This window comes from Strongylocentrotus purpuratus, unplaced genomic scaffold (genome assembly GCF_000002235.5).
Source record: "Strongylocentrotus purpuratus isolate Spur 01 unplaced genomic scaffold, Spur_5.0 spur5_scaffold_1, whole genome shotgun sequence".
NCBI lineage: Eukaryota > Metazoa > Echinodermata > Echinoidea > Camarodonta > Strongylocentrotidae > Strongylocentrotus > Strongylocentrotus purpuratus.
In genome coordinates, this window is record NW_022145594.1 from 9,653,787 (window position 1) to 9,667,260 (window position 13,474).

The 13,474-nt window shown below is 37.2% G+C and overlaps 1 protein-coding gene across 1 annotated transcript; it reads left to right on the plus strand.

Moving 5' to 3' along the window:
- The first annotated feature begins 4,225 nt into the window (after positions 1 to 4,225).
- LOC105446467 (histamine H2 receptor-like) lies at positions 4,226 to 6,811 on the plus strand. Its single transcript, XM_011683362.2, has one exon. The coding sequence runs from the start codon at positions 4,403 to 4,405 to the stop codon at positions 5,381 to 5,383; it is 981 nt and encodes a 326-aa protein (XP_011681664.1). The 5' UTR covers positions 4,226 to 4,402; the 3' UTR covers positions 5,384 to 6,811.
- The last annotated feature ends 6,663 nt before the right edge of the window (positions 6,812 to 13,474 follow it).

A 13,474-nucleotide genomic window follows, 5' to 3' on the forward strand; every position in this document is an offset into this window, starting at 1 on the left:
TCTAGACGATTAATTGACCTGGTCTCAGTTACGGGTAAACTTTTTTTTTCTCAATTACTTGGTCTAACCATGAAAACCGTCTAATTTTACTTTAGATTTTCAAACAGTAACAGTTACGACCTAAATTAGGCCTAAGGCCAAGGGCTGTACTCTACATTTTAATAACAAATTAACGTTAACGTTAGACTTAAAGGTAAAGACCAGTATTGGCAACGCCCCAATTTCAAAAAATGAAATGGAAGCTCTCATTACCAATCATTTGAAAGAATATGTTTTGACTAATACATGATGATAAAAAATTTGCCGGGAAACCGCCTACTAATTCATATATTTGGTAAATTTATTTCTCTCATGGTCTGGTGAGGGTAGTCCCATATACATCTTTCTGTGTATAGTGCTTGTAACTTTACGAAGAATGAGCCAAATTTCTTATCATTTTGATGATTCCAGAACCTTGCAGATGCTAGATGCTAGATGATCGACCTTTTCTGATCGATTCCACAACGTTTCTTTCACAATGCAATCGCATGACCATTACTGGTCTTTACCTTTAACTTAAACTGTTGTTTCTCTGTGATACAAGAGGGAAAAGAACACTTCTTTTTTCAAAAAAAAAAGAAAGAAGAAAATTCCCCCTTTTTCCCCCTTCTTTTTTCCCAGGGGGGGGGGGGGGCGGCCCCCCACCCCCTCGATCCGCCACTGATCACGGGGATAAAAGTATACAGCTATGTAACAAGTAAATAAAATTTTCTAAGAGGGAGAATGCCGACTTAAATAAATGATAATGAATAGAAATTTAACCAATAGAAATTTGTATTAAAATAGGAGCCCCCGTCAGCACTAAAAGAGCCCCGTGAGAAGGTTCACGAGGCTATTTTTTTTTGGAAGAGCCCCCGTGGACAAAAATTTAATTTGAGCCCTGCTCACTAGGTAATGACATCACAGACTCATGAGTGATCGAGTTACCAATTTGTCTTGTGATTTTCAAAGTTTATCATTAAAAGTTCGTAACTTTATTATTATCTTTTTATCTTATTAGTAATCCGATTTTGCTCAATATTGTTTTGATTGGTTTGTCTGATTTTACTGCTTCCATTGAAAGTAAGTTATTTTTGTAGTGGACTTGCGGTGTGAGAATGAATACGCCCACCAACATGTACATGTACATCTTACCCTCGAACTTTAAACCTTGCAGTATTATCCTCATGTTTAATGAAAACGGCACACCTGGCCTTTTCGTACACGATTGTACATAGTCAGCACCCCGATCCCTTATTCATATTACCCAATACAATATAGTAACCATGCAACCACACCAAAAGGAGGATGAAATCTACTCCGCCCCACTTGATCCCAGACCAAATGAACAAGATCAGCCGCCCAATCAGCAAGAACGCGCCGATACCAACGATGAAGGCACGGACAACTCCCCAGAACACACCCTTGGTGTGTCTTCAGAGCTAGACATGGCAATAAATATATATAAATAGATAGCTTGAAACGTCTATTTCTGAAGTATAATAAAGATGTCATTACCTCAAAAATAGTTACAGTGAAAAGTAAAAAATAATCAAAAACCCAAAGTGGTAGTACACAATTCCATTTTATATGGTGAAATTATTCCGATTTGCAATACATGCCGAGGCGTCTCCAAATGGGAGGGGGTGCGACACCCCCACCTGTCAGGATATTGTTTGTAAAATTGCGCTGCCGTCGGGAAAAAAGAGAAAAGGGGGAGGGAAAAGAGAGAGGGAAAAGGAAATAAATAAAAGGAAAGGAAAGGAAAAAAAAAAGAAAGAAAGAGAAAAAAGAGGGGGGAGAGGAAGGAAAGAAAAAGAAAGAAAAGAAAGAAAAGAAAGAAGAGGAAAAACAGAAGAAAAAGAGAAAAGGGTAACAAGAGAAACGGGGGGGGGGGGTGAAAGAGAGGAGAGAGAGGGGAAGGTAAGAGCATGAGAGAGAGGAGGAGTGGGAGTGAAAGAGGAAGGGGTTGTTGGGTGAAGTCGTCTCGTCGAGGTATTCGTGTTCTATATCAATGCAGAAGTGAGATGTATAATGTCGGTCGGCCGACAAGTTTTTTTCTCTACGAACTGTGACATTTTATCCGAGGTGACGACTTCGAGAGTGACTACAACTACGAGAATTGTATTTTATCGAATTTTCACTTTCCTATAATATCAGCTAAAGAAATAAGAGGTTTAACATTTTCGGGCAAACTAAATTCAAACAAGGATAAAGAGTCAACAACCATAGAACGAATCATCTTCCTTTCTCTAATATTTTGATGAAACTTGACACCTTCCGCGCTTTGCGCGGGAGGGAGAAACTTCATTTAGAACGGTACAATGAATCGTCTTCTTTCTCTAATAATTTAAGGAAACGTCTAAGCTTTCGCGCTTCGCCCGGGAGGGGGGGGGGAACTGAATTCAGACAAGGATTAAGAATCGAGTATGGTAAAACGAATCGTCTTCTTTCTTTAATAATCTAAGGAAACGTCTAAGCTTTCGCGCGGTAATAGGGGGTTGGGAAAATAACTTCAGACAAGGATTACAAGTCGAGAACAGTACAACGAATCGTCTCCTTTCTCTCATAATTGAAGGAAACGTCAAAGCTCGAAGCGCGGTTGGGGAAAACTGAATTAAGACAATGAGGGTTAAGTGTCGCGAATGGTACAACGAATCGTCTTCTTTTTATAATAATAATGTGAAACGTCTAAGCTTTCGCACTTCGCGCGGGGGGGGGGGGGGGGGGACTGAATTTAGACAAGGAATAAGAGTCGAGAACAGTAAAACGAATCGTCTGTTTTCCCTAATAATTTAAGGAAACGTCGAAGCTTCCGCGCTTCAAGCGCGAGGGGGAAACTGAATTCGAATACGGTACAACGAATCGTCTTCTTTCATCTAATAAGTTAAGGAAACGTCTAAGCTTTGCGCAGGAAGGAGGGGGAAACTTCATTCAGATAAGGATTAAGAGTCAAGAACAGTAAACCGAATCGTCTGCTTTTTCTCATAATTTAATGAAACGTCAAAGCTTCCGCGCTTCGCGCGTGAGGGGGAGTAACTGAATTCAGATAAGGATTAAGAGTCGAATACGGTGCAACGAATCGTCTTCTTTCTCTCATAATTTAAGGAAACGTCAAAGCTTCCGCGCTTCGCGCGGGAACGGGAGTAACTGAATTCAGACAAGGATTAACAGTCGACAACGGTACATCAAATCGTCCTCTTTTTATAATAATTTAATGAATCGTCAAAGCATTCGCGCTTCGCGCGGGAGGGGGGGGGGGGGGGGACTTTATTCAGACAAGTCGAGAACGGAACAATAACTCGTCTTCTTTTCCTAATAATTTAAGGAAACCTCTAAGCTTCCGCGCTTCGCGCAAGAGGCCTATCACCTACACCCCCTAATGAGCGCGCTTTGCGCGCTCTTAAAGTGATTCGCTTACTCACTACCGCCCCTCTCTAAAATAAGATCCTAGCTCCGCGCCTGCATTAAAATATAAAGCTATGATGCTGACTAATAATTCGTATATTTATGTCGTCGAGGAGAATGACCATTTGCGCATACGCAAGTACTTCAGATAGGCCATAGGAAAAACAATTTAGCCTTCGGCCCGGGTGTTATATGGTTAAATTTGTAGATATTGAGACATTTAATTTTGTCGGTAATTGGTGGCTAGTTTTGTCGGTAATCGTTGGCCTCTACACCCCCCCCCCCCCCCCCCCCCACTGAAAAAGGTCTAGCGACGCCCCTGAATACATGTACCTGCATTGTTAGGCGATTAGCAATTTCTCGGGCAACTGTAGATCAGTCGTCTCACTGGGTTATTTTAGCGATATTTTTTTCCGGTTGAGAGGACACACAATGAGATGAGCTTTTAATCAATTTGATTAAACGGCGTTTTCCTCCAAAACTGGAGAATGGAGCCATGAAAGTGATTGTGATGAAAGTTAAGACAATTGAGCCCCCTTTGCTTATGCGAGCATGACCACTCCACCTTTCATTACACTAATGAAACTGCGGTCAGCCGGTCAGATCAAGCGGCGGAAAATTACAACAGGATAATACTTTTTATTAGGGTTAATTCAACGCTAGTACCTTTTACAAACTGAGGCGACCCTGGCAGACATTCAGACTATTCATAGAGCAGGTGATACAACTGGAAACTATTAACACTAATCTTAATGCATAGCAAAGAGAGTACATCGAATATACTTTATTATGATAAGAACAACATTTTCAACAGCATAGGAATAGGAAGTATTATGTTTCATCAATGAGTAATTGTTTCAACAAGATTGGATCTCTTATTGGACTGTGCGGATAGAAACTAATCGAATCCGAGGACAAACCCTGATAATTAAGCTGACTGTGGATTCGATACTTGTCTAATTTTATACATTGTACTATGGCTTTGGTTAATACAACTGTTATCATGTTTCGTGCTAATCATCCAGCTTACACCGGAGTTTGTATCGTGTTTGCCCTTCTCCTCATGTGTGTTTCAGTCGTCGGAAACTTTCTGGTAATCGCAACTTTTCTAAAAACTGATCGTCTTCGAAAACCTACATATTACCTTCTATCCAGTTTAGCTTTTGTCGACTTTTTAAATGGTGCTGTTGGCATCCCGGTGGAAATATTTAAAAGATTTGTACTTATTGAATTCACATGTCTTTATACATCGTCACGGTATTTATCAGCACTAACTTATCTTTTTGGGGGCAATTCTATGATACATTTAGTCATGGTGACCTGGGACCGTTACATCGCTGTCCACAAACCTCTCCGCTACGAAACGCTCGTCACTTCAAAGCAAATCGCACTCGGAATTTTCTTTAGCTGGTCCATCAGTATCAGTTTGGTGATTGGCTTAGTGGCCAAGAAAGAAGACCCAACCCTGATCGGAAACTACTGCGCCGGTACTAATTATACTCAAACCGATCGCCTTACTAGAATAGGGATCTTACTCGTTATGACTGCTGTTTTTTTATCAGGAATTACATTGATCACCCTTAACGTTATTATCCTACGTACAGCTATGCGACATGCGCGTAGAATCGCTCAGATGCAGCAGGCGGTCGGAGCCGGACATGACGATACTACTTCTCGTGTAAAGGCATCGCAAATAGTCACAATTATCACCCTTGGGTTTCTTATCTGTTACATTCCAACAAGTATATTTCATATCATCCTCGGCATTGACATTGAGGGTCGTCTGTTCAGTCGACCTTTTGATGACGTCACAATATTCATATTTTACTGCAGCTCTGCTCTGAACCCGATTATATACTGCTACCGTGATCGTGTATTTCGTGAAAACGCTCTCAGATATTTCAAGGACAAAGCTGTCTGGAGAAATCTTTGTTCTGCTGAATCTACTTTTGTTTAAGGGGAGACATGAACCAGATTTGTCAGTAACGGGCCTATCACTTTTTAAAAGGGACACAAAACCGCTTAAGTTCTTATTCGAAAAACAAGGGCACTCATCAGAAAGAAGAAAGGGCACTTTTCGAAAGTAGAAATTGACACTTATCAGAGGGGAAAAAAGGCAATTATTAAAAAGGGAAAATAATTCGCTAGAAAGTACAAGGGGGAATTGTCAGAAGTAAAAATGGACACTACTCAGATATGAATAGCGGCTTATTAGAGGCAAAAAGAAAGATTTGTTTAGTAAGGGAAAGGGCACTTATCAGAAGTAAAACGAGGCACTTATCGGTAGGGGAAAAGGAACTCATTAGAAAATAAAGGAACATCTGTCAGATTTGGAAAAGGGCACTTATTACATTTTTCATTTTTTTAAATATTTTTTTTATTGATGTTTTTTGTTTTTGTTTATTGTTGTTATCTTTGCTTTACATTATGCTATGAATGCTTTGGGAACTACGCACAAGGCCTAAGGGCTTTATTTATGTAGTTCCCCATTTCATTATCTTAATTTGTTCATGAACTATTTTGTAGCTTTTATCAATGTAATTTTTAACCGAGACTGCAATAAATGAGAATTGAATTGAACTGAATAAAAGAAAGGGGCATGTATTAGATTTAAGTCAGGACACTTATCTATCAGAGGTGAATATGGGCACTTGGAAGAAGGGGAAAGTGGCCCTATACAATTGAAAAGGGAATTGTTTTGAATGAATTTTTTCCTCTTTAAGGTCATTGAAAAGGTAGGGGTGTCCTGGAAAAAGAGGGGATGTGCCCCCTCCCCGGAAGCACCGCCTCGGACTAAAGGAAAGATGTTTATGATATGATACGAAACGACGCTTAGTCCTCTGAAGGAATACGAAGCATATTACGAAGGTCATCATGAAATATGCGAAGTATGAATACACTATTCTCAAGAGAAGTTATGAAAACTTATCAGGCTATGTTAGAGTAAAATATGACTTAGCATTAATGATAACAAACATCACGATGGTCAAACGATATAACTTATATAAAGTAAACGTTGGTGAAAACCCGATGATAGTAATTACAGTGAGTTTTTATAGGATCTGCATTCATTTCTTAATCGTCGATATTGAGTAAGACATTAATCTACTGTTGCTACAGTCAATTTGTAAAGCTGAATTGTTATCAAAACTTCATAAATCAGTTTTGAATAACAGTATCTAGATGCTCGGACATAGTGATATCGTACACGTTGGATAGATTACTAGATTTTATCAACCACACATTATAATCAGAAAAAAACAACAACGGATATAGAGATAAGGGTACTTAAACTTTAGTTTAGGCTTGTCTGGTCTTTCTCTCTTTTTAATATAATTTGTTTGATATCGTTGTATGTGTTATTACATCTTTTAAACTGTTAATGTTTGCTTATATTGTTCGATCATGTAAATCATGTAAATGCATGTTTGAATGTATTAATAATATTGTATCTCTTGTATCTTGCTTTCGATCACTTTACAAGAAATAAGGGGAATTTGTTTACACTTGATTTCATGTATAATGATTTGCAATTGTATTATATTTCTAAATTGTAAGTGTGTATGCTTTTATTGGAATTAAATAGAGTTGAACTTGAACTTAGACTTCAGATACGTGAATTAACAAAATGGATTTACAATGTGAACAATTCAAATGTGTAAGAATACAAACACAGCTAAAATATGTGGAGCTTTATAATTATAAATGATATCCGAACAAGAAACTAGCTTTTCGAGGCTATAATATGGTAATGCAACTCAAGACGTTACATTTCCTTAGTCACATGTTATAACATGTTAACACAAAACAAACTTCTCATTATCTTTGCTTTCGCTCTCCAAGCGAAAATCATTTGTTCTCGTCTCTGAAATGCTTGTAAAACATTTAAAATACTCATTTTATCTAGTCATTAAAGATAGTGTATCCCTTTTGCAGCCAACATCAAATTGTGTAGAACTTTGCAGGTACCATGAATATATGTTTAATTCAATTCAATTTATATTTATGTCATGTATATCCTATAGATCTGTGAAATTTAAACGTTAGCAGTGACCTAGTAATGCGAGGGAAACCGTTCACTCTCTAGACTTCACTGTTGAGTGACTGACTGACCTTTTTAAAATTTGTTAATAACATCGATACAATTAGCTGTGAATGTGAATTATCATATTTTGTACACATCAATGACCAGCTTATAATAATGACCAAAATTAAACTTATCGAGTCTTTACTCAATACAAAACGTACGACAATGCGATACAAGGGTCTGACATCAGATTACCTTCTAGGCCTATTTTTTGCAATTTGAATATTCCTAACGCCAATATCATTCCAAATAGAGGCAATTGCCATATGCAGTTCTAATCTTTTAAGAGGAGTTTTAGTAGGTATTATCTCTTGTGTACCATAGGATTTACATTATTTTATATTTTCAGCCTGGAAAAGGGACAAACTACCTGTAAATCAATCATGGGCGTCAATCCTTACGTAATACCTATTGTTCACACTGTTCAGGGGGGGGGGGGTGAATGAATAGATCACCACCCTGAACAATAGGTATCAATTACAGATCTACGCCCATGAAATCAATGATATAAAACAAGTGAACTGACTTGACTCTCTTCATTTGTGTCTTGTTTCTCATAACACTATATATCACGTGGCAAACTTTGACATAAGAAATAACCTTTATTCGTCAACTCCTTGATGACTTTGTCGTGACTTTGTGTATTTAATCATACCAAATGTTATTTCAATGCATGTAAATAATGAAAATGCGCTTTGGTTTGTTGCTTTCATGCAATGAGTTATCTAAAAAAAGAAAAAGAATTGTTTAAAGGTACTATGTCCCTTTTGCAGCCAACCTCAAATGCTGTAGAACTTTGCAGGAATTATGAATATGTCATGTATGTCCTATCTGTGAAATTCAAACGTTAGCAGTGTCCTCATATTCAAATTATGCAAGGAAACCCGTTTACTTGCTAGACTTCACTGTCAGACACTATTGAGTGACTGACTGGCCTTTTTTCTTCTTTGCTAATAACATACATAAAAAGAGTTGTAAAGGGTACATGAGCATTTGTCTACATCAATAACCCACTTCTTGTGACGGCCAAGATTAAACTGATTGAATCTTTGCGCAGCATAAAACGTAGGACCATTCGGTACAATTGTCTGAAAATCAAGACTATTACTTTTGGGCTCTATAGCCCTAAAGTCGATTTGACAACTAATAGTCATAATTTTCCCACTTAAAGTCTGTTTCAAGCCCCACCTTTTTTAGGGAAGTTCTAAATTAGTATTATCTTTCAAATGCAGTTGGAATTTCACTTTTTCATTTTTTTGGCCTGCAAATGGGACATAGTACCTTTAACACAATAAACATACTATTGTAATGATTCCACATAAAAAACTTTAACACAGTAACAAAGTCTAACAGCTCTAACAAAACAAATCAAACAAATGCATACTCATTACGACTTATTATATACCTGTAACAGTAATTTAATGTTTAACATATATATTCACCATATCTCTGGGTGGTCTGATTATTTTGCGAGATGTTGTCTGAGTGCGGAAGGTTTTATGTTTATCAACTTCTATTACTTTCTGCGTAGCATTCTGTTCTAGACTCGGATTATGTAGGTTAGTTTGGTTGGGAATGATATTGAGGTTGTCATTGAGAATGTAGGTCATTTAAGGCTGCCATTGAAGTAATGATTGAGAATGTAATTTTTGTTGTTATTGAGAATGTCTTTGAGAGTATCATTGGGGATAATCATAAGGCTGTCATTGAGGTCATTGAGGTTGAGGTTGCCATCAGTGGCATACGCAGGATTTTTTCAAGGGGGGGGGGGGGGGTTTAACATTTTGAAATCGGGCCGAAAATTTCGCAACGACTCAGCCAGCCGCTGAATAAGCGGGGGGGGGGGGGGGTCTCGCAATTTGAAAATTTGACATTATTCTTCGTTGGGGGGAGGGGTCATCTTTTTTAGGTCAACCATGGGCATAAAAAAAAAAATCCAAAGGGAGGGGGGGGGGGGTATTAAAAATACACACATAAAAAATACCAAGGGGGGGGGGGGGGGGGGTTTAACCCCCTAACCCCCCCCCCCCCCCCCGCGTACGCACCTGGTTGCCATTGAGGTTGTCATTGATGTCCAACCCTTGAAATAAGTTCATTTGTATGAAAGCAGAAAAATAAGACAAACAGAAATGGGAAAGTTTGAAATAAATCGGACCCAAAATATGAAAGGAATGAAGGTTTGAAATAATCGTGACGCTGACAACTCTCCTGTTTGTCGTGTACGCAAATATCCTGAATTCCTGTTTTTCTCCCCCGAATAGTGCCTTGTCCCTTGGGGCACTACTCAAAATATATTATGGATATTATGGATAATGTGGAGCCAATATATACCTATAGTGAATATAACTTTCACATTTCTGGTCCGATATCATTCAAGCTTTCAAAAGTCAACTTCTCTGATTTTTCTGCTTTCCACTAGTCAATTATTGTTTGCAATCAAGGTTGTATTTCCCTAAATGATGGATGTCATTAATGTCGTCAATGAGATTGTCATTGAGGATGTCATTAGGGTTGAAATTCAACAACCCATCATTTATGATCCAAGCAATATATAATTAACAACCAATCAATGATTCAATCAATCTACAAATTAACAACCAACCAATATACAATTTACAACTTAAAAACCAATATATGATCCAAGCAATCTACAAATTAACAACCAATCAATGATCCAATAATTCTACAAATCAACAACCAATCAAATTCTACAAATTAACAACCAACCAATCTTCAAATCAACAACCAATCGATCATTTACTCAATCCACACATTAACCACCAATCAGTGTACAAATCAAGAACCAATCAATAAACAAACCAGTCTACATTTATCAACAACCAATCAATAAATAAACCAGTCTACATCTATCAACAACCAATCAATAAACAAACCAGTCTACATTTATCAACAACCAATCAATAAATAAACCAGTCTACATCTATCAACAACCAATCAATAAATAAACCAGTTTACATTTATCAACAACCAATCAATAAATAAACCAGTTTACATTTATCAGCAACCAACCGATGATCCAATCAAACTACAAATCAACAACCAATCAATAGGTCATCAAGACAATCTTATAATTAATCTATTTAGCAATTAAACACTTCATTGACCTCATGAACTTTTTTACCAAGACAAAACTCAGAACTTTCTTTCAAAATTCAGTCAGGAACAATAAAACTTAATTAATCATTTTGCTGTTTATTATTTAAAAAAACACATCAATGAACACACATTTCATTTGAAAGACATTTAAAATTGCTTACAAAAGCATTTGGACGGATATCAATTTACTTTCCTCTCAATAAGATCTATGAGTATACAGTGTGTAAAAAAAAAAAGAAAAAAAAAAGTATACCCAACTTTAGTAGCTTTTTATAATTAAAAAAAAACAAAAAACAAACATAATTAGTGCTATATGGAAACTTATTTCATGGTTAAGAGTAAATTGTTTTCTGTCTAATGATACTATATATATTTTTTCTTCTACGGATGACTGAGCACCAGAGTTTTTAAAAAATGTCTTCAAAATCTCCTTATACCAAGTTTGGGCTGATCCATTGAATGTGGGTCAGGCTATATGCATGCGGTACATGGTCTAACATAAATTCTGCTTAGTGGTTCATGCTTCAGTGCTTCATTGTTTAAAGTGATCCGATGTATCTTAGCTTTCACAGAAACTTGATTCAATCCACAGGAAAATCTTAAATTAGTAGAAAACATCCTGCTAATTCATAATTCATGATATCTAAAACTTTACTTCTCACTAGCCCATTGCACCATTTAATATGCTAAAGGTGTGTAAGATGCATAAGGTATTTGTCTTGAACAGCACATGAAATTTGGAGGTTTGCTGACCTCAAAGATTCAGTAAATGCAACAAAGAAAGTCATAATGATAACTAACAAAGATCTTGAGAGTAGACTCTTATGAAACGATAGGTAGATAGCATCCATGTAATTAGTAAACGTTGTCCATTTTGAATGACTCGATGTCCAGGTTTCCCTTAAACAAGGAATGCAAGAGAAGCCAAGATTGTGTCATCAAAACAAAGGATATATTCTCTATTGTGCTTGTAAATGAGTCCTTTCTTGAGTCTGAGTTGCATTTATTACCTTTTCTATTTCAATGCACAAAACCATGGGTGTCGATCCGTAACTGATACCTATTCATCAGGGGGGGATGATCTATTCATTCATCCCCCCCTGATGAATAGGTATTACGTAAGGATCGACACCCATGCACAAAACCAATATGTCGGACTGAAATAACAGTGCAGAACGGCTTTAGACCAAACTTGGTACGAGAGGATTTCAACATCACCTTTCGAAAAGTCATTGATGGCAGGCGATATTATAAATAAGATACCGTTAGACAGAATATTAGTTACTCTTTAAAATAATATTAGTTACTCTTTAAAATGATATATAATTCAAGTTCGCACAGGTTATAACTTTAAAATAATCTACCAAAGGTGTGTGTACTTTATAGATATGCACTGTATATTTTGTAACCAACATAATATTATAGCAATGACTATATTTACTTCACAGAAGTCTTTTCCTGCCCAATAAAATAACAAAGTTGATTGAGTAGTGTATGTCAACCATCATCTCTTTTGAATACATTCTTTGAGAGTATGACTCATGTTCTGGCAACAATTGGTCTGCTGTAAAATGACTTACACCAACCAAGTTTATAGACCCAGCCCTATAGAGTACCGAAGCTGTGACGTCATAAAAATCTATTTTGAGAATTTCTCAATTTTTTCTTCATTTTCCGAAAGAGCATCAAAAATAATGTCCAAAAGTCAAAAACCAATTGAATATGTTAAGTATTGGCTGAGATATGACCATCTGAATGAGTCAGAGCAATATAATACTGGGTTCCTATCTCTCTCTCTCTAAGTGCCATATCGTTTGACTTTGGCGATCATGCTGTTCCACAACCCTCGGTTCCTAGCCTTCTGTATTAGTATGATAGTATCACTCCCAGTTCTTTCACTCCTCTCTCTTCCAACAATTTCTGCAGACTGTCCATCCAAGTATCCCCCTTCTTCCCCTACTCCTTCTTCCCACAATTTTCCCTGTCAAAGCAAGATTCTCTAGGCCTTCTTTACGTGTAATGTGACCCATGAACTTCAACTGCCTAATCAACACCTCACGTATCATCTTCCTTTGCACTCCAACTCGTGTAAGAACTTCCTCATTACTAACTTTGTCAGTCCAGGGGATTTTCATCATTCTTCTTAAAAACCACATTTCGCAACTTTCCAAACGCTTTTTAGTATCAGAGGCTAAAGTCCATGTTTCACTACCATACATAAGTACTGGGTAGATGTAACAATTCAATACCCCTATTCTGGTCCTCATACACATTGTTCAATTTGTCAGAATTTTGCCTAACTTTGAAAATGCAGATTTAGCGAGAGCTATCCTTCTCATAGGAGATCTATTTATTCAGGTGGTCATATCTCAGCCAATACTTAACATATTCAATCAGTTTTCGACATTCGGATATTATTTTTGATGCTCTTTCGGAAAGTGAAGAAAAAAATTGAGAAATTCCAAAAATAGATTTTGATGATGTTGTACCATTGGCAGTGAAGGAGATCACAGTCATAGGGCCACAACTGAACAAGATGGATTAAGGTACCGTTTGATAATCATGTAAACGTCTTAATTGCTACAAACTTTGACATAATGTGCATTAAAACAATTATCATTGATTACATGGACATGGTAACTAATCATTTGTTCTCATATCAGTTAGTATTACTACCAAGCAAGCACGGATCTCCTTGGTATGATCCAGATGAGGTTGGTTATTGGTTATCGGTGGTTATTTTACCTGACGGCTAAGTAAGCAACCTGACGGCCGACGGCCTTAGGTCCTTTCCGAGGGACCTGGTAATGAGGATTAATGACTTACCAAAGGGCACTAGCGCAT

Excerpts from the sequence above, each read along its gene's own strand:
- LOC105446467 (XM_011683362.2), top strand. The coding sequence starts at position 4,403 with ATGGCTTTGGTTAATACAACTGTTATCATGTTTCGTGCTAATCATCCA.